At 43.2% G+C, this 19,785-nt stretch overlaps 1 protein-coding gene across 4 annotated transcripts in view; it reads left to right on the forward strand.

Annotated features, from left to right (window-relative positions):
- The window catches only part of LOC307234283 (retinal Mueller cells isomerohydrolase-like), a 21,958-nt gene continuing 2,173 nt past the window's right edge, over positions 1-19,785 (forward strand). The window contains exons 1-12 of one of the 4 annotated variants that reach the window (XM_080005926.1): positions 1-94; positions 951-1,033; positions 10,037-10,187; positions 10,328-10,435; positions 10,631-10,772; positions 10,903-11,050; positions 13,300-13,381; positions 13,512-13,644; positions 14,260-14,402; positions 17,967-18,096; positions 18,228-18,342; positions 18,485-18,579. In XM_080005926.1, coding sequence (XP_079862052.1) covers positions 84-94; positions 951-1,033; positions 10,037-10,187; positions 10,328-10,435; positions 10,631-10,772; positions 10,903-11,050; positions 13,300-13,381; positions 13,512-13,644; positions 14,260-14,402; positions 17,967-18,096; positions 18,228-18,342; positions 18,485-18,579 — 1,341 coding nt within the window. In that variant the 5' untranslated portion in view covers positions 1-83. Of the gene's footprint in view, positions 95-950; positions 1,034-9,030; positions 9,537-10,036; positions 10,188-10,327; positions 10,436-10,630; positions 10,773-10,902; positions 11,051-13,299; positions 13,382-13,511; positions 13,645-14,259; positions 14,403-17,966; positions 18,097-18,227; positions 18,343-18,484; positions 18,580-19,785 lie in introns of those variants that run through there. The other 3 variants (XM_080005928.1, XM_080005925.1, XM_080005927.1) reach the window with 3 other exon arrangements.

Genomic DNA, 19,785 nt, shown 5'->3' on the forward strand with positions numbered 1-19,785 from the left:
TGCAACTCTGACCACTGAGCCTCTCCTTCTGGGAAACACTCTCAGGTTTGTGTTTTTGTGCAGAGACTAGTTCATCAAGCAACATGGTAAGCCGGTGAGTAATTCCTGCCTTCCATTTGGTTTCTCAAACTCTATGTGTGTGTGTGTGTGTGTGTGTGTATATATATATATATGGTATTGATAAAAGTGAAAATCACAGAGAACTTGTGGGTCAGAGGATTTTTGAAAACCACCGGTGCTTGGCTTTTTCATGGCGTCAGTGTTATTTTCTTTCCTATAGGGAAACTGCATGTCGCCTCCATGTGAGTCAATTGTCCCGATTTTGATGCGACGCCAGATTCTCAGCCAAATCTGTTTCATAAGAACTGTGTGCGAAATGGAGCGAGAGGGTGGGGGGTGGCACTTGCAAAGCTACTGTGTTTCTGAATTCTTGAAAAATTCCGTCAGGAATGACTTTGTTTTTAAACACCGAGGTGGGGAAAAAGGCGGTCCACCACAACGCTATGTTTGGAATTTGTGTTATATATCTATATCTATATATATAAATAATAGTGCATTCTATATTTATGATATCTATATATTTCAAATATAAAAAATATATTGCAGAATGAAATAATAACCCATATATAGTAATAATATGGGAATAAGAACAAGATATATATTCTCCATTCTCCATTATTTACCTATACATTTGAAATCTGTCTGCGTCATTTAAAAGCTACAGAGCTACAGCTATAAAAATATAAAGCTACAGAAATAATGGAAAAAAATTCAATTCATTATATTCTGTAACATACTTACCAACAAAAATTACTTGGTAATGCATGGGAATACCATGTATTACCAAGTCCTTCGCCATGTTCAAACCTATTTTGTAATGGTCTCTATATTTTTCTGGGGCATGTGCTATTGGACTTGATGTGTTTCTCTGTCTGTTGAACTGTGTCAAGTGTGGATCATCCTGCGGCGGGTTACAGGAAGCTCTTTGAAACTGTGGAGGAGCTGAGTGAACCATTACCCACTGAAATCACAGGTGAGAGAGATATGCATGTATGTATGTATGTATGTATGTATGTATGTATGTATGTATGTATGTATGTATGTATGTATGTATGTATGTCGAGAGAGAGACTGACTCTGCTGGGCAGTGTGTGGGTATTGCTCTGCGGGCACCTGGCTTCCCTGGGGGCGGGGGAGTCTTCTGTGGCCGCAGGGCAGGGTGATCGCAGCTCTCCTGTGGCCATGGAGAGATTTAGTTTTTAAAAGCACTTTATTTGGATCTTGTTTGTTTTTTTTTCAAAATAAATAAAGTAACCAAAATATTTACACATGCAGAAGTAAAGAAAGCAGTCGGTCAAAAATCCACAATGACATAATGAACAGACAGACAAAAAAGGATTCAATCAGAATATGCAAACAACAACAAAGAACAGAGCATTCAAGTTCAAGTTCAAGTTCAAGTTCAAGAGATTATTTGTCACATACATATACATACGTTCATACATATATGCAGTGAAATGTCATGACACCCGGTGATTACGCACAATAAGCTCTATAAATACTAAAAAATACCAAAATGTGCATAATCGACACAAGGTGCTCGCGCAGGCAGCCGCAAGGGGAGGCGCCACAATCGTGATTCTGGGTCCTATAATTATATAATTGAATTAATTGACTGTGTTGTATTAAATATACATTTAAATCCTCCTAAAAGTAATGTTTTGCTCTATGCATTTTCCATGATAACATAATATAAAAGCTGATTAATCCCCGGAGGAATCAATCAAGGAACAGATACAGATTAAAATGAGATAAAAAATAACAAATATGTAAACTATCTATCTTTGTATCTATCCTGCCCAATATGGGCAAGTAGCAATGAGGAACATAATCAGGAGCTTTGGTGTAGTCTGTACCTCTACATTCAAAGCATCTTAAATTTTTCTTTTCCTCCTGATGTAAATGGCCATCTTTGCTCGCCCGATCACACAATTTAAAAGTTGTCATTTTTCCCCACAATATTTGCTTTATTTAAAACAGAAAACAAAAGACTGCTGAGAGAAAACTTCCCAAAAGACAGAAAAAGTCTTTCAAATAAGGGAAGAAAGAAAGAGAGTCTGGGGTATTCTAAAAAACAGTGAAAGATAGTTTCTTTCTATGCACAGAAAAGACAGTCGCTAGACACACTTGGGTTTAAGACAGAAATAGATATTAACAGCAATGATTTCATGTAAAAGCCTCCGCTGAAGATCAGCAACCTATTTCTTATCGGTGCAGTCTGACGTCTGTCTTCAGGTCCAGCTGGACCCTCCAGGGACTGTCAGCGACCATTCAGTTTGGATTCATTAAAATCCTTTACATACAGTTTGTAAAACACCTTGCCCCTCAATTCCCTAAAAACAAAACAGTTCAAATCCTTTATCGTTAAAAAAGGCCCTGTGCTGTCTTTTAAAACTGTAGCAACAATTACAGAGGTGATGGGGTCTTTTAAATGAGGCCGGCATGTGTTGGACAAGCCGTGCAGATTTTAGTCCAAGATGTGCAGCCAGTGGTGACCTTCGACCTGGCCTCCGAGCACCACGGGCTCCTTCGGCAGCAAGTATAGAGATGCGGGGCCATCTACTTGCTCCCTCTTAAAAAAGTTTCACACAGTAAAAAGGCTGCGGTAAAACACTGGCAGGCTACCAAAAGTACAAACATTTAAATCCATTAAAAACAGAGTTGTGCTTGGACCCAGGTCACCACACCTTTTTGAAATTGTGCAGGCCAGGGGTCTCCACATCAGGTCCTTTGGTCCAAAGAGTAGTCTTTGTATGGGCTGCAGTCTGAAGGCAGCACCCCTGCTGGCCAGGTGTACAAGTTCTTGGCCTCCTTCCTCTTTAGGGGGATACAAAATACTCTGTGGAATCCAGTGGAGTTTGTCCAAAAATAAATCAACTAATGTGGCCTGCACCTAAGCCAGCAGGTTCGGTGGAGGATCAACACACATCAGACGGTACCACAGCATTGTTGCATTGTTGATGACCAACATTTGCCTCTATAGGATAGCTGTGGCCAAATCCATTTCCACCTTTTTTTTTTTTTTTTTTTTTAAACAATATTTTTAATGGATTTTTTTAACCCCCCCCCCCTTCAACAAAAGATACAATACCAGTAACAACAGCATGAGACATCAACCCCACCTTATAATGTCCATAATGGACAAAGAGGAAAAAAAATGTAAATAATAAAATAAAATTAAAAAAATAAGTGAAATAAAATAAATAAACAAATCACAATTATAATCTTTTCTGAGGGTAACTATGATGAAAGCTCTGAGCAACAAAGATAAATCAGGGGGTTCCCCACTTTTCCAGCAAATGGCTATACATTTATTCCCTACAATTAGGGCTAGCCTGATAAAGCAAACATTGTACCTCATATTGACTGGTAAAACTGAGATGTCCCCCAGAAGTGCCAGTCTCGGGTTAGTTGGGATCTCCACCCCCACAATTATTTTTATGATATCCAAGATAGACCTCAAGTATTGCTCCAGACATCTGCACGTCTAGAACATATGTAAAAGAGACCCTGTTTCAGTCTTACATTTAGGACAATATTCTGAGTAACTGCTACTAATCGTATGGAGGCGTTGAGGTGGCAGGTAAACCCTGTGTTTAAGGTTAAACTGTAAGAGTTTGTGTCGACTGTTATAAGAGAACAGGATTGGAATGGGGTAGATCTGTTTATTGACACTTTGGAACTTCACTCTGACTTTATGCCATACTTAGGATGTATGTTTTATCAAAGGATTTTGGGTTGCGTTTTCTGACTGTGATAAGAGTGAATAAATGGAATACTCGACAACACTTTTTCCGCATGAGACTGTTCAATTTGTTTCCACGCTGGAGGGAGTTCCAAGTCTTTAATCCATGTCCAAATACCGCTGGATTGAGAAGCCAGATAATATAACTGAAAGTCAGGTAGGTTTAGCCCTCCTTGTTCAGTGGGACAATGTAGGGTTTTAAGCTTGACTCTAGGAACTTTACCATTCCACAGGAATCTAGAAATCTCTCTCTATCCAAATTTTTAAAGAAGGCTTTCGGGAATGGTGTTGGGAGTGCTTGAAAAAGATAAAGAAATTTGGGGAGGTGGAGAAGGCGGATGAGTTCAAGTACTTGGGATTGACCATCCAAAGCAGCGGAGAGTGCGGGAGAGAGGTGAAGAAGAGATTACAGGCAGGGTGGAAAAAGAATCTTTAATTATCACACAACACACCACACATGCTTTGGATGGTGGCCGGTGAAATGTGGCCTCTGCATTTAACCCATCCTTGGCTTTTCCTTCCTCCGGGGGGGCAGCCAGGAGCAGTGGGCAGCATTTGTGGACGCGTCCGGGGACCTGGTAACGAGAGTCCATCGCTGGTCAGACGATGATGTGTGCATGTTTTTGGTGGGGGTCCTTACTGACATTAGGTGGAGGAAACCCCATGTGAGCACGGGGAGAACATGCAAACTCCACTGCAATGCACTGCGCCACCGGAGTGGGTGGCGAAGAGTGTCCGGAGTGATCTGTGACAGAAGGGTTCCAGCAAGAGTGAAGGGGAAGGTCTACAGGACGGTAGTGAGACCAACTATGTTGTACGGTTTAGAGGCGGTGGCACTGACACAAAGGCAGGTGGCTGAACTGGAGGTGGCAGAGTTGAGGATGTTGAGATTTTCATTGGGAGTGACAAGTATGGACAGGATTAAGAATGAGTACATTAGAGGGACAGCTCAGGTTGGACAGTTTGGTCAAAAAGTGAGAGAGGCCAGATTGAGAGGGTTTGGACACGTGTGTAGGAGAGATGAGAGTTACATTGGGAGAAGGATGCTGAGGATGGAGCTGCCAGGCAAGAGGAAAAGAGGAAGGCCAAAGAGAAGGTTTATGGATGGGGTGAGGGAGGAGATGCAGGCGGTTGGTGTAAGGGAGGAAGATGCGTAGAACAGAAGGTATTGGAGGCAGAAGATCCGCTGTGGTGACCCCTAACAGGAGCAGCCGAAAGACGAAGAAGAAGATTTGATTTATTTTTATACAGTTTATTCGTCCAATTAGGGATAAAGGTAAAGACTTCCACCTTTCCAGATCTACTTCCACTTTTTTAAACAGGGGGTCATAGCTGAGGAAGAAGATTTGATCTAATTGGTTGGGTATTTGCAAAGAAAAATAACAAAGCTTATAGGATTCCCAACGGAAAGGGATGTTTTCTCTTGGTAATACTCGGGCCTTTGAATTGAGAGGCTTTATCACACTTTTATTTCCACCTTTTTAAACATCCTTCTATTTTTACCACAGCATTTTTCTGAATGAGATCTTGGTTGCCTACAAAGACCCCCAGATATTTATCCCACCTGACTTCCACCTTAGCCCTCCCCTTAGCCTGATCCTCCCACCTAGCCTGTCCCCAACTACAAGAGCTTCGCTCTTCTCCAAATTGACTCTACCTGAAGACAGGGAACAAAATTTACCAAAACGCTTTTTTTTTTAAAAACATCCGTATCTCTTTGGTTTCTTATGAAGGCGATTACATCATCAGCATAGTCTGATACTTTAAAGGACCCATCACGTCCTGGAACACTTATACCAGCTAATTCCCTTCTTAACTTGTGTAGGAGAGGTTCTATGGCCAAGGAGTAGAGCGTTCCTGATAGGGAACATCCTTGCCGTACCCCTCTCTGTACTTTAAAAGGGGAACTCAAACCACCATTAATCTTTAACACACTCTCAATGTCTCTATACAGAACCTGGGTCATGGCTACAAACCCTTGGTTGAAACCAAACACCTGGAGTATTTGCCACAAGTAGTGATGCTCAACCCGATCAAAAGCCTTTTCCTGATCTATGGAAATAAGACCAGTCTCAATACCCAATGAACTGGATACTTCCAAAATGTCCTGAATTAGAGTAACATTGTCAGTGATCAGCCTGCCAGGCACACAGTAGGTCTGATTTACATGAATGACCTCCGCCATCACTTTGCCCAGCCTGGTAGCCAAATCTGCAATAGCAGTTTGTAGTCTGTGCAGAGCAAAGAGACCTCTCCAGTTCTTAATCTGCTGCAGATTACCTTTCTTTGGTAACAGCATGAGCACCACCCTCCTGCAACTCATTGGCAGCCTCCCTCCAGCCAGACTGTCCCTGAGCACATCACTTCCGATCACTGACCAGAAGGACTTGTAAAAATCAACAGGGAGACTGTCTATAGCAGGAAGCCTTGCTGCACTTCAAGCTGGACTGGACCTATGGAAGTTCATCGTAAAATCATTGTCGGATTTCCTTTGTTTTCATTTTTATACAGTTTTGTATAAAAACAGCTGCGTGCCTGTGTATTTCTGCAGGCTTTGAAACAGTTGCCCCAGTGTCAGTGCACAGTGAATGGATGATCTTCCTCTGTCCATTCTTATTCTCTGGACTAAAGAAGTATTGAGCCAGGGCATCCATGTGTGTGATGTTAATGAAGCGAGATCTAACCAGCGCTGCTTGTGCTTTGGCACCCAGCGGTCTTGCCAAAGCTGACAAATTTTGCTTTGAGTGCCACAATATGGCCTCGATCTGCTATGGAATCCGCCAAGCACTGCAGATCCACCAACTCTATCTCCAGATCTCTCAAGATTCAAGATTCAAGATTAAGAGGTTTATATGTCACATACATATACAGTTGGTACTTTGACTTACGAGTTTAATTTGTCTCCTGACAGAGCTCGTAATTCAATCTGTTTGTACAGCAAATCAATTTTCCCCATTGAAATGAATTGAAATGCCATTAATCCGTTCCAGCCCTGAATTTGCAAAATAACTGCACAAAAAGCACAAAACGCGAACACAAAACACAAAAGAGATGCTTCCACGGTCAGGTAACCACGTGAAGTGAAGGAGTGAAACTCGGGATGCTGGCCGCATTCGCTCGCCACGCCAACTAGCGGCGGCACCTGAAGGTCGCTCCTCGTAACTCACATTTTTGCTCGCAAATCAATACAAAAAATCGACGGAACGACGGCTCGTAACTCGGAAAACTCGTATGTTAGTGCACTTGTAAATCAAGGTACCACTGTACATACCTCCAGGGAGGCATTGAATATTGTAGTGAGCACCGGGGCTAGCTGGTTAGCACAAGTCTTAAGTACTCTTCCAGATATGCCATCTGGGCCCGCAGCTTTCCTGGTGTTCACCCGCATCAGAGCCCTCCTGATGTCATGCTCGGACACTGAGAGTGGGCGCTCATCCCCAGCGGTGTAACTCCAATTAGCTGGTGAGCTAGCGGTGCTGTTGCCAGACTCAAACCGTGCATAAAAGGAGTTCAGTTTGTTGGCTAGGGAGGCGTCCACACTTGTGGCTGGGTAAGGAGCTACTCTAGTAGTTTGTAATAGTCTGCAGCCCCTGCCACAAGCGTCTGGTGTCCCGTTGCTCCATCTGTAGCTCCACTGTGTCTCTGTACATCAGTTTGGCGTCCTTCACTGCCCTTTACAGTTTGTAGGACACCGCTTTGTAATTGTCCATGTTACCGGATATAAGACCTTCGTTATAAGCGGCCGTGTGAGCATTCAGAGCGCAGCGGATGGATTTATCGTCCCACGGTTTCTAGTTTGGGATTAATATCCGAACTTTCACCATGGGAATGATGCTGTCCGCTAACGTAGCTATGAAGCTCACAGCTACATCCCTGAAGTCGCTGACGTTACTGGAACTTGATTGGAACAGGTCCCAGTCTACGTCAGTAAGCGCGTCCTGAAGTGTGGCCTCTGATTGGTCCGACCACTGCTTATGTACCTCGTCACCACCGGTTGACGCACTATGCACTGCTTGTAAACGGGAACCAGCGAAATCGTGCTGTGATCTGATTTCCTGAAAACAGGGAGCGAGACGGTCTTGTATCGGTTCTTGTACGGTGTGTAACAACGGTCCAAAGTTCTATCTCCCCTGGTGGCACACGTGATGTGTTGATAGAAATTAGGCAGAACTTTTTTAAGGTTCGCCCTGTAAAAATCCCCAGTCACCACCACAGCCTCGTCGGAATGTTCATTCTGAAGTCCGCACACCACATCATACAAGTCCGATAGTGCTGTGTCGGCTATATAAACGGCTGTGATGATGACCGTGCTGAATTCCCGGGGGGGATAGAATGGACGGCATGAGATAGTCAGCTGTTCCATGTTCGGCGAGCAGGAGCAGGAGAGAGTCTTGATGTTGTTGGGGTAACAACAGAGGCTGTTTATCATGAGGCAGATGTCTCCACCCTTGGATTTCCCAGACTCGTCCGACCTGTCGGCGCGGAACACAGAGAAGGACTCGGCTGCACGTATGGTGTGGTCCGGCACCAGTGGGTTCAGCCATGTCTCCATCAAGCAGAGGACGCAACAGTTTCTCGGATCCCGTTGGAATTTTATCCTCGCTCAAAGCTCATCAACCTTGTTCTCCAGAGACTGAGCATTGGCAAGAAGGATGCTTGGCAGAGGTGGACGGTAAGGTTGCGTCGTCGTTCTGACCCAAATGCCGCCTCCTCCGTGGGCCCACCCATGGAACAGCGGCTCCGTTGTTGCTGTTGTTGTTGGGAGCATTGGCGCGTAAAATCTCCGGCGGCCGGATAAAAAGTCAGAGAGCGGGAGAGGGAGAGGGAGAGAGGGGCAGGCTCTGCTGGGCCGTGTGTGGGTATTGCTCCGCTGGCTTCCCTGGGGGCTGGGGGGTCTTCCGTAGCTGCAGGGCAGGGTGATCACGGCTCTCCTGTGGTCGTGGAGTGTCTATATGACTGTGGGGCCTTTTCCTCTGCTTGGAGGCGCTACGATATAATTCCGACCTTATAGAACTCATTGGGACATGTCCCATGCCCTCACAGGTGGACACACACAAACATCACACACCCACACACCACACACACAGGTGGACTCGTCACAGGCACACACACTACCAGCACCTGCTTTGAGCACACCCGGAACAACCTCCTGATATACAGTACATCGTTCTCCTTTTCTCCCTCATTTAATGCCATTGCTTTCACAGGAAGAGGCCACGCACCGAATTGCTGATCCAATTTTCCTAGACATAATCAACTCTGTTTCGTCGATACATGTTGTCAACTGACGTTTCTATGTTCACATTTTTCCATGTACATGTTGTTGTTTGGTTCTATCTTTATTTGTCTTACCTGTGGTTACCCCCCTCTTTGAGTAGTAATGATGATTAGCTGTGTAAAGACCAAAACATGATAAGTTCTCCAAAGAGGGGGATTGGTGGTGGTTCTGTGTAACAAAAAGCTGTGCTCTTGTCATCCTGCAGGTCTTCCACAGGACAGAGTTGTTGCAGCACTTCTTGATGATAAAAGAATAAATAAAAAGTGGCATTGCAGTTTGAGAACTTGAACTCCACTTGCAGACTAACTCGGTCCGAGATGCAATGGCATACTAATACTTTGTTGTATGCCCAGCCTGCTGAGAGCAGAGGTTGGAGAAGAAAGAAAAAAAAAAAAAAAAAAAAAAAAAAGATACGGTTGCTTTGCCATTTTTCAAGCCAGGCCCTATTCAAATGTTTGTTCCCATCATTCATAACTGTTCATGGCACAATCTCTCTGAGGGCTTTACTATTGAGAAACTGAGCACTCTGTTGCAGCTTCTGTTCTTAAATGCAGTCCAAATGTGGCAAACGTTTATGCCTTAATCGCTTTTGAAAATGCGAGGCTCATAATATAGTCACAGTCTTTACATGTTATACAGATTTATTTGCACTCACGCAAATCATTTGTTTTTGCTGCATCCGCGCAGCCACGTAATAGAATAGAAACAGGAAGCAACAATTGCAAAGTTGTTTTAAACATTGAATCTCCTAAAAATCCATTTGGGACAGCACTATCTACAGGCCTAACACGTGTCATCTCATCACGTCACATAATTGGCTCAGTTAAATACGCCACTTACATAATCCAATGTTTTCCTATTTTAGGGTTGGGTTACTCTCTAATGTGGATGTGTGTGTGTGTGTGTGTGTGTGTGTGTGTGTGCGTGTGCGCGCCTGCCTGCCTGTGTACAAGGTGTCATACCATCATGGTTGGGTGGCAGTCTCCTACGACTGGGACCAGGTCTCTTCGAGGTGGGGGCGGAACCTTTTAACCACCTGTTTGACGGACAGGCACTCATGCACAAATTTGAGCTGAAGAACGGGAATGTGACCTACTATAGGAAGTATGCAAAGGAGTTATTGTTACTTGATAAATAGTCTGGATCTTCTGTCACCTTGTGCAATCTTATTTTCAGCAATACTCAAGTCTCAATCTCAACAGACAGACACATTCCCATGGTATCGTCATGTTTTATTTTTTTAGGTTCCTCAGGACAGACGCGTATGTGCGCGCCATGATAGAGAACAGAGTGGTCATAACTGAGTTTGGGACCGCAGCCTACCCGGACCCGTGCAAAAACATCTTCTCCAGGTCAGATTGGCTCTTACTCAAGTAGATGTTTCCTTAGGAGACTTGTCCTTCCAATGATGTTTTTTGGAACTATAACTGCTTATAGCTACTTTATTTTAAGGGTACTTTAGTTTAAGTATTACAATTCCACCTTTTACCATCTCCCTGACCTTGTGCTGAGGTGTTCTGTGTTGTGTTGCATCCATGTGTGTGTAGATTCTTCACTTACTTTAAAGGCATCGAAGTGACCGACAACTGCGTTGTAAACATCTACCCAATCGGAGAGGACTTCTATGCCGTCACAGAGACCAACTACATCACCAAGGTGGACCCTGATTCGCTGGAGACGCTGAAGAAGGTGAAAGATTTAATGAGCAAAAAAAGTGAGACGTTTCAAGCTTTTATACTTGAGGATGGCTCTTCCACCAAGTGACTGGGAGCTCTGTTAAATAAAACAGCAATTAAAATATATTTGATTTTTTTGTCAGGTTGACCTATGCGATTACCTCTCGGTGAACGGTGTGACCGCCCACCCCCACATCGAAGCAGACGGTACAGTCTACAACATCGGCAACTGCTTTGGGAAGAACATGAGCCTGGCCTACAACATCATTAAAATTCCCCCCGTGCAGAAAGGTGGGTTAGGGACAGAATTGGGACATAGACATTGGGAGGTTGGCTCAAGAGAGTTGTGGATGAATGCGTTCATTTTCACTTTCATTGCCATCCATTTATCATGAAATAACACCCCTATCATTGCAACCAGTGCAGAGCCTTGAATCAGCTAACGTGCAGTTTTAAATAGTGGGGAGGTCTAAGTTAATAGACAAAGGTCTAGGTTAGGGTTAGAGAATAACAGATATTTCAAAATATCTGACTGTGTGTTCCTTACCTTGTCATAATTACACATACCCCAGTGAATTCCACTGGTATCTTTGGTGGCCACTGTGTGGAGAGCAAAGATAATATTTGTTTCCACTCTCCATTGATTCCAAATGATTTTGCAAACTTTTGCAGATTCCCTTAAATGGGGTTTTGGGGGACCTTAATGGGTGAGATTCAGTGTGTGCATGGGGATATTCACAAACATCTGGTGTGCCGCTTGAAATTCGTTACAATGGGGAATAGCATAAAGTGAAGGCTGCAGTTAGCTCCCGCCTGTCCCACTCTCTGATTTTGGGTATGGATTGGCCAGAGTTTGACTTTTTAATGAGGGAGGTCTGGGGGAGTGCGCTCACGGTCGGTAGGGAAATGTGAGTGTTATGAGGTGCGCATTGACGCTGAGGGGACGTTAGTTGTTGCTACGGGGTCGGGAGTGCATGGGGGCCAGGTCTTTCCCGATCACAGTGGTCTTATCCATGGATGAGTTCCTGCTACGCATCACCTTTGAGCAGGTAGTTAAAATCGATGGGGAATTGGTGCACCCAGACGCTGTGCTCACTCACCCGTATTTCTCGTGATTAGGGACAGGTTATATCAAGTGAGCCGTGACACTCAGGAACAAATGGTTCGACCATCTGTTGTTTGCGGTGTGGGAGGTGCCTCAGGCCTCCACAGGATTATCTCCCTTCGAACTCCTCTTCGGCAGGAGACCCCAGGGGAGTGCTTGACCTAATTAAGGAAAACTAGGAGGAAGAGCCTAACACCAGTAAGAATGAAGTTTAGTATGTTACGGACCTGGGGGTGCTTGCCACGGGAGAATTTGCATCAGGCCCAGTAACTTCAGTGCTGGTTGTGTGACAGAGGGGCTCGGCTCATTTTCACCGGGAGACAAGGTGTTAGTGTTGCTACCTATGTCCAGCTCTAAATCACTTGCAAAATGCCAAGGGCCCTTCATGGTCACATGGCGGTTGGGGGGAGGTCGAGGCGGAAAGAGTCACCAGATTTATCACCTTAACCCCCTAAAGGAGTGGAAGGAGTGAGAGTCCGTGTCTCTGGCCACAATGTTGATCGAGTGGGATGTGTTGGGGCCGGATGTCCCAAAAATGATTGATCCCAACCCAGCCCTCTCCAGTAACCATCCACTGCTGGGCCAGAGCAGGGAAGTGGCGCCGTTACAGCAACGCTTCTCGGATGTCCCTCGTACACCACCACGTGGAGATAACCCCAGGGGTAAAGCTACACTCCCGGCAGTATCGCTTGCCCAAGAATAAATGCAAAATTGTGCAGGCAGAATTGAAGGCCATGCTGGACATAGGAGTGATAGAGGAGTCTACAAGTGATGTAGCCCCATCTTGCTGGAAGTAAGATAAGATTCCCAGTCCAAGGAAAAATCATTTTTCTCCACTCTGCAGGGGTTGTACCAGTTTGTTACGCTTCCTTTCATGTTGTTATAAAAAATACAGGTAATCCTCACTTAATGACTGAGTTCCGTTCCTATGATCAGGTCATTGAGCCAATTAGTCGATAAGTGAGGATCCTCCCCATTACCGTTATTTCGGGGGGGTCCGCTGCTGGACGGCTTCCCGGGCCTAAGTCAGGCAGTGGGGGTATGTGGCAGACGAGGAGATGGATGCTCGTCAATAGAAATTCTGTTTATGTTCACTTTTAGCCGGCAAGATTTTGTTGACTCTTTTAATAAAAAACCCCCTGTGTCGGCACTTCATTGCCCGAAATTCTCCGTCTCCCTTCTCAAACCTGTTTCTGTGGGTAGAGTCCCGCACAAAATTACTATGAACTATAAATGGACTAGGGTTTATGATTTAATAAATTTAATAAAAGGTCTATGATTTAATATTCAAATTTTTACATTTGGGAAAGGAGGTGCAACAGACAGTATCTGTAAACACCTTTTAAACACACCATGCAGCTCAAAGTGCTTTAGACTGATGGGAGGCAATCTATTTATTTATTGGTTGTTTATTCTCTGGCCATTTCGTCTTCAGACAGGTCAGATCCCATAGGGCGGGCCGAGGTGATGGTCCAGCTACCCAGCAGTGAAAGGTTGAAGCCCTCCTACATACACAGGTATCTTCCAAAACTCACTACCTAGAGAATCTCACAACTTCTAGAAAACCAATGCACTTTTGTAGACCCTTTATAACAGTCCTATTAAGTCATTTCCATCGCAGGTCTGACTGTCTTTCCCTGCCTGCAGCTTTGGGATGACAGAAAATCACTTTGTGTTTGTGGAGCAGCCAGTGAAGATCAACCTACTCAAGTTCCTGTCAGCCTGGAGCATCAGTGGCGCCAACTACATGGACTGCTTTGAATCCAACTACTCCATGGGGGTGAGAGAAGACACAGACATAATATGTTAATGTAGATATGGACAGAATATCTATCTATATAGATAGATATTCTGTCCATATCTACTATGTATATGACGGCTAGAAAACTGGGTCAGAGCATCTCCAATCCAGAGCGACAAAATGCCTAGAACCGTAGCTGGGGGTCCATGTGCCTTTTTTTTTTTTGGGCCTGTTGATTGATATATATGGTACAACTCTATAATAAATATTTTATAACTATTCGTATAGCACCTTTCACTTCCTCATCAAATGGATGAATGAATAAATCATGAATATGATCAACTCACACAGAGATGATTTCATCCTAACTCACACAGAGAAAGATGGCATTCACTCAGAACCCTCTTTTAATTCACACTTTTTTTTTTTTTTACTACTACTAACCCACACAGGCAATGGCAATAACAATTGTTTTGGGAGACTGAAATGCTCAGTTTCCCTGAACATAGATGGATATTCCAAAAAAATGTGCCTAAATAAGTGGTTCATTTTAAACTCCACCAGAAACGAACACATGTATATTGCAGATTATTTGTTTGCTAAGAGTCCCATAATCTGTCTAGTGAGATTTTTCTTTGTGTGTATGTGTTACAGACATGGTTCCACTTGGCCACTAAGGTTCCAGCAGTGTATCTGAGCAGTCACAGGTTCAGAACTTCGGCCTTCAACATTTTCCACCACATTAACACTTATGAAGACCAGGGATTCATTGTGGTTGACCTCTGCACATGGAAGGGGTGGGTACAGTCAATGCTTAAGAGATATTTTTTCTTGTAGAAGGTTTATTGCTTACTCTGCGGATTTAGGGTTTTAACCCCTTCGTCTGAATTTTCCTACACACAAGATTACATTTGCACTGATTAACAGAAGCCTTGACCCTGCATCCATACAATTTGCAGCATTTACAGGAGATGTTCGTAGCAGTACACATACAATGTAAATGCAAATAAAATAAAATATACAAAATTTCAGTAAAAGATCCATTTAAAACCCACTCAGAAGAGTAATTGGCTGGAAGGCTGAGCTGAAAATAAAGGTTTGTAGCATTCACTTTAAAGCAACTGCAGTCTGTCTCTCCATAGAAATATACAGTTGTGTATCGTCAGCATATCTATTGAAATTGACATTATTTTTAATATTATCTAATGGAAGCATGTAAAGTGAGAAAAGCAAGGGCCCAAGGCAGCTCCCTTGAGTACCAGAAGTTATATCATGTTTCTCTGATACATCTTCAAGGCAGATGAAAAACCTCCTCCCTGTAACCTTAGTTCTGAACCGTTTCCAGACACATTCCGACAGACCAACCCAGTTCTCCAGATGATGTACAGCAGGGGTGCCCACACTTTTTCAGCTTGCGAGCTACTTTTAAAATAACCAGGTCAAAATGATCTACCTGCATTAAAAAATGCCATATATATATATATATATATATATATATATATATATATATATATATATATATATATAGTATACTTGTATATATGTTGGCGTACCTTGCATCACTGCATGAACCCTTACGGCACAATACAATTAAATACATTTATGGTCACTACCTTACTCTGATGACTTGCACTGAATGGTGTCGGCCAGGGTTGCATAGTCCGGACAGTAGCTGCTGGTAGCCAGCCTCAGGCAGGCTTCCGAATGATCATCCGTCATGGTGGAACGGTATTTGGACTAAATAATCTTCATGTGGGAAAAAGCTGACTCACATAAATAAGTAGAGCCGAATAATGTAGTCAAGGAGGTAGCACACTCAGACACAGCACAGTGTCAGCCTGTAGTGTCAACATCTCATCCTCCACTGCAGACGAGTTCAGGTGAAACAGTGTTGCAATTTTTGATGCAAGTGAATTAACCTCAATATCTTCCCTAAATGGGCAGCACGTAAATGTAGTGATTGGCTCGAGTAAAGCAAAGTCTTGAAACCCTTTGTAAAAAATCTGACAGACAGTTTTCAATCTGCTCTGTGTAACGAGCACTGTCAAGTTGCACACACGCCTTCCCTGGGTCTCCAGCCCTGATGCGAGGTTTTGAAAGTTCCCCAAATCATGGTGCTGCAGCTTTGAGGACAGAAGTTGCATTTTTCGTTTGAAAACATTAACTGAACTGATCATGTTGACCACAGTTTTGTATTTTCCTTGCAGCTCTAAATTAAGCTCATTCAACATGTGGGTCAAATCAGTTACTCGCCATCTACCCGCACTACCTTTGCGATCAACCGGTCGATCGCGATCAACGTATTGGGCACCCCTGATCTACAGTATGAGAATATTGTGATCAATGGTGTTAAACACTGAGCTCAAATCCATAAGAACAAGAATTGAAACCTTGGTGGCGTGGTGCTAAATCTTAAATCATTGACTGTTTTGATGAGCGCAGTTTCTGTGCTGTAAATGGCTGTGAATTCTGGCTGAAACTTATCCAAATTTTTGTTTTCATTTACAAAATTGTAAATTTGATTAAAGACTACAGTAATTTCTCAAATACCTTACCTTACCTAGGACCCCACAGTCCAAGTATGGTTTCTTCAACAGTGGTTTCACAACAGCTGTTTTGAAAGCATCAGACAAAACCCCAGTCTCAAGTGATGTATTAATGACTTTCAAAGCAGAGCTTGAGACACCCTTTTTAAATAATATACCGGTAGTAGGGACAGCATCAAGGGAGCAGGTGGAAGAGTTACTCTCTATTACAATCCTACAAAGCTCTGCAACAGAAATAGCAATAAAAGGACCTCATGGATGCTGTCATTTTATAGGGTTGACTATTTAAGTTTCCAGCAGCGGAATTAATAGTTGTCATTTTGCTTTTAAAAAGTAAAGTAAGTAACTAAATTCCTCACATTTTGTCACAGATGCTTAAAATATCGAGAACAGGGTCTGGATTAGTTGGTCAATGGTGGAAAACAGAATTCTAGGGTTACTCCCACTATATATATATATATATATATATATATAATTATTTTTAAAATTGTTATATACAAATAAGGATCCTTTATAAATGCTACGATGGACCTGGGGTCAAGATTTTCAAAATAACCACTTTCACCTTTTTCACCACTTTGGTCATTAGTCACTTTTGTATTAATCACGTTGTTATTGAAAGCATCAGCCATTTAATGTACTGAGCAATTTAGATTATATATTGAATCCATTTCACCCATTATCCATTAAATATATACATTTTCAGCAAAGATATCCTTCAATGGCAATCCCAATTTCATCAGGAGGCATTACAGAAGTCAGTCTGATCTGTGTGGCAGTTGTTGATTATAATCCCTTCATGCCAATAATGACAAGACTGTGGCATCACATGTGGCTGGCAGAACATTCCCGAGAGGCTTGCGGGTGTAGCTGAAGTGGGTAGACCCCTGTTTTCATTGGCTCAGTGTATTGAGGATTTTCATGAATTCGCTCTGTAATCCATAACTAGCACCTGTTGCTCTCATGGAGGAGGATGGAATTTATGCCAGGCTACCCCCAGATGCCAAAGTATTACTGTTTCTGGAAAGACAGCCAATCAGTAATCAAGCAGCAGCTAGCGCCACGTTGACATCGGTGACATCTCATGAATAAGACTGTAGAACTAAACGCTAAAAACTGTCCACAAGGTAGAGGTTGCAGTCAGTAACACTGGACAATTAGCGGCAAATAGCAACCGCTGAAGGAAGCCATAGGAATTATACCAACAGGGCAGCAGTAGCAGAGGGGTCTTGCTTGCCTGTCATTGGTAGCTCAATGTTCGTCCATGCTTGCTCAAACTAAAATTAAACCCATCTGGGGATATTAACAGTGTAGTTCATAGGTTGGGGATTCAGTGCATATTAACTGGTCAAATCTAAGGCGCCATTGTGGTAGCAATTGACTGACTGCAATTGTACCTTTAACCTTTTTCTTAAGTTCCAAACACTCAGAATGGCCACCCCTAGCCGGCCTGCCAGCCGGCTTCTAGCCGGGTATACATATCTATTCACTCTATTCATTACATTACATTACATTTAGTCATTTCGCAGACGCTTTTATCCAAAGAGACTTACAAGGGAGAATAACATTCAAGCTACATTGCGACAGAGACATTAGTGTAACAATAAATACTGCTAGGTAGTGCTAAGTAAAATTCAGATTAGCACCGACCTGTCACTGTCAAGGACCAACTGGCCATTCTAGGCGGCTGCATCTGTATGTCTGTCTGCAAAGACGTGGTAACGTATGGGCTAAGCGGAATGCACTTGTGTGTTTGGGTTCATGTACATCTCTACGATAATACATTTATTGAAAACCATCTCTCTCTCTCTCTAGTCATGAATTTGTGTACAGTTACCTGTACCTAGCTAACCTGCGGGAGGAATGGGACAAAGTGAAGAGCGCCGCCATGACAGCTCCCCAGCCCGAGGTCAGGCGTTACGTGCTGCCGCTTGATATTCACAGGGTGAGTGAAGCCAAGGCTGTTAATACCACGGTGGCATTGGCTAGCGAAGTAAGAATGTCATTTAAAACCGCCTATGTTGAAAGTGTGTGTGGATATGCGTGTGTCTGTCTGTCTGTCTGTCTGTCTGTCAGGAAGCGCAGGGGAAAAACTTGGTGTCCCTGCATTATACCACGGCAACTGCTGTTCTCCGCAGCGACGGGACGGTCTGGCTAGAACCCGAGGTCCTGTTTTCTGTACCCCGACAGGGTGAGAAACACATGGTCACACATGTTGACGTATGGGCGTGATGGCTTCATTGGCAGGAATTGTGAACGCCTTTTTTTCATTGTATGACTATGCCTATGCCGACTATTTTATGCCTGTTTCTGCCTCTGTCTTTGTGTGTCAGCCTTCGAGTTTCCCCAAATTAACTACTCAAAGTGTTGTGGGAAGAAGTACTGCTACGCATACGGCCTGGGACTGAACCACTTCATACCAGATAGGGTGAGTGTCCCGGTCTCAGGATGGAAACTTACAAGGGCTAACCCATTGACTTCCCTTCCCACGAAGAAAAGAAGAAAAAGGTTGAATCTTGAATTAGAATCGGATCAGAATCAGATTTAGTTTCTTCTGTCAATGCATGTACAGTATATTGTATATGAAAATGTACTTGAAACAAAAACTGAACTCATAGCTAAATATACACAAATAGCTCAAAATGAATTTTACAACAGAAATAGCCAATTATATAAAAATACACATAATAAAAAAACCGTAAAGTTACTAAGTTATTACAGATCCCACGGTGTTGTAACTTAGAAGTTATTTAAAATTAATGATTGATGTGGCACACGTGTCACTGAGTGGCTTTTTAGTGCCCTCCGACACAGAGACACGGGCGATGGGGTTGACACATACCAGTTTACTGTAGCGGATGGCCAAGATGGAACAAGCCCAGAGCAGATAGGAAACATGTCATGACAAGGGCTCGTCGTGTGTGTGTGTGTGTGTGTGTGTGTGTGTGTGTGTATTCGTCGATTGCTCGATGAGCAACAGGCGTACAGCCATCGGGCCCAGTTAGCTAGACCCAAAACAGGTGAGGCTGCTTAAATCACACACCACAATTGACTATTAAGGCAACCATTAGGGACTGCCTCAGATAAAACTTGCAAGACAGTGACCCAATTACATGTATATTCTCTTTCCGAGAATTAAGTATTTCAAAACTAAACAATGGATTGAAAAAACAAGTTTTAATATCAAAATGGCCTTACACATAATACATACACAATTGCAATATTATCATATTGAAACCTACAAACCAAGACTGAAAACCTTTCACTCAGGTGTGGTGGCAGATTAATAACAACCTTGGCTAATAACACTAATTAGGAGTCTGTTCCATTTAGGTTGATTATACTTGTGTTTACGTCATTTTAAACGGTCCCAATTGTTGATGAGCTACAGCTGCTTTGATAACTCTGCAAAAAGGCTCCATCTTCACTACAGATGTCTTGATTATTCCATGATCACCTGATGACAATTATTACGTTCCACCATGTTTCCTTCTGAATATCAAGGGAGCTTTAAGCCAATTTTAATGGCTAGGGCTGGGGATGTATATGTATAATATCAATATTGTGGTATGAGACTATATATGTGGTATTTTTGTTCTCTAAATGTTGTTCAACGTCTAATAAATGGCTGTTC

This window comes from Zeus faber, assembly GCF_960531495.2.
Source record: "Zeus faber genome assembly, chromosome: 1".
In the NCBI taxonomy this organism is placed as follows: Eukaryota; Metazoa; Chordata; class Actinopteri; order Zeiformes; family Zeidae; genus Zeus; species Zeus faber.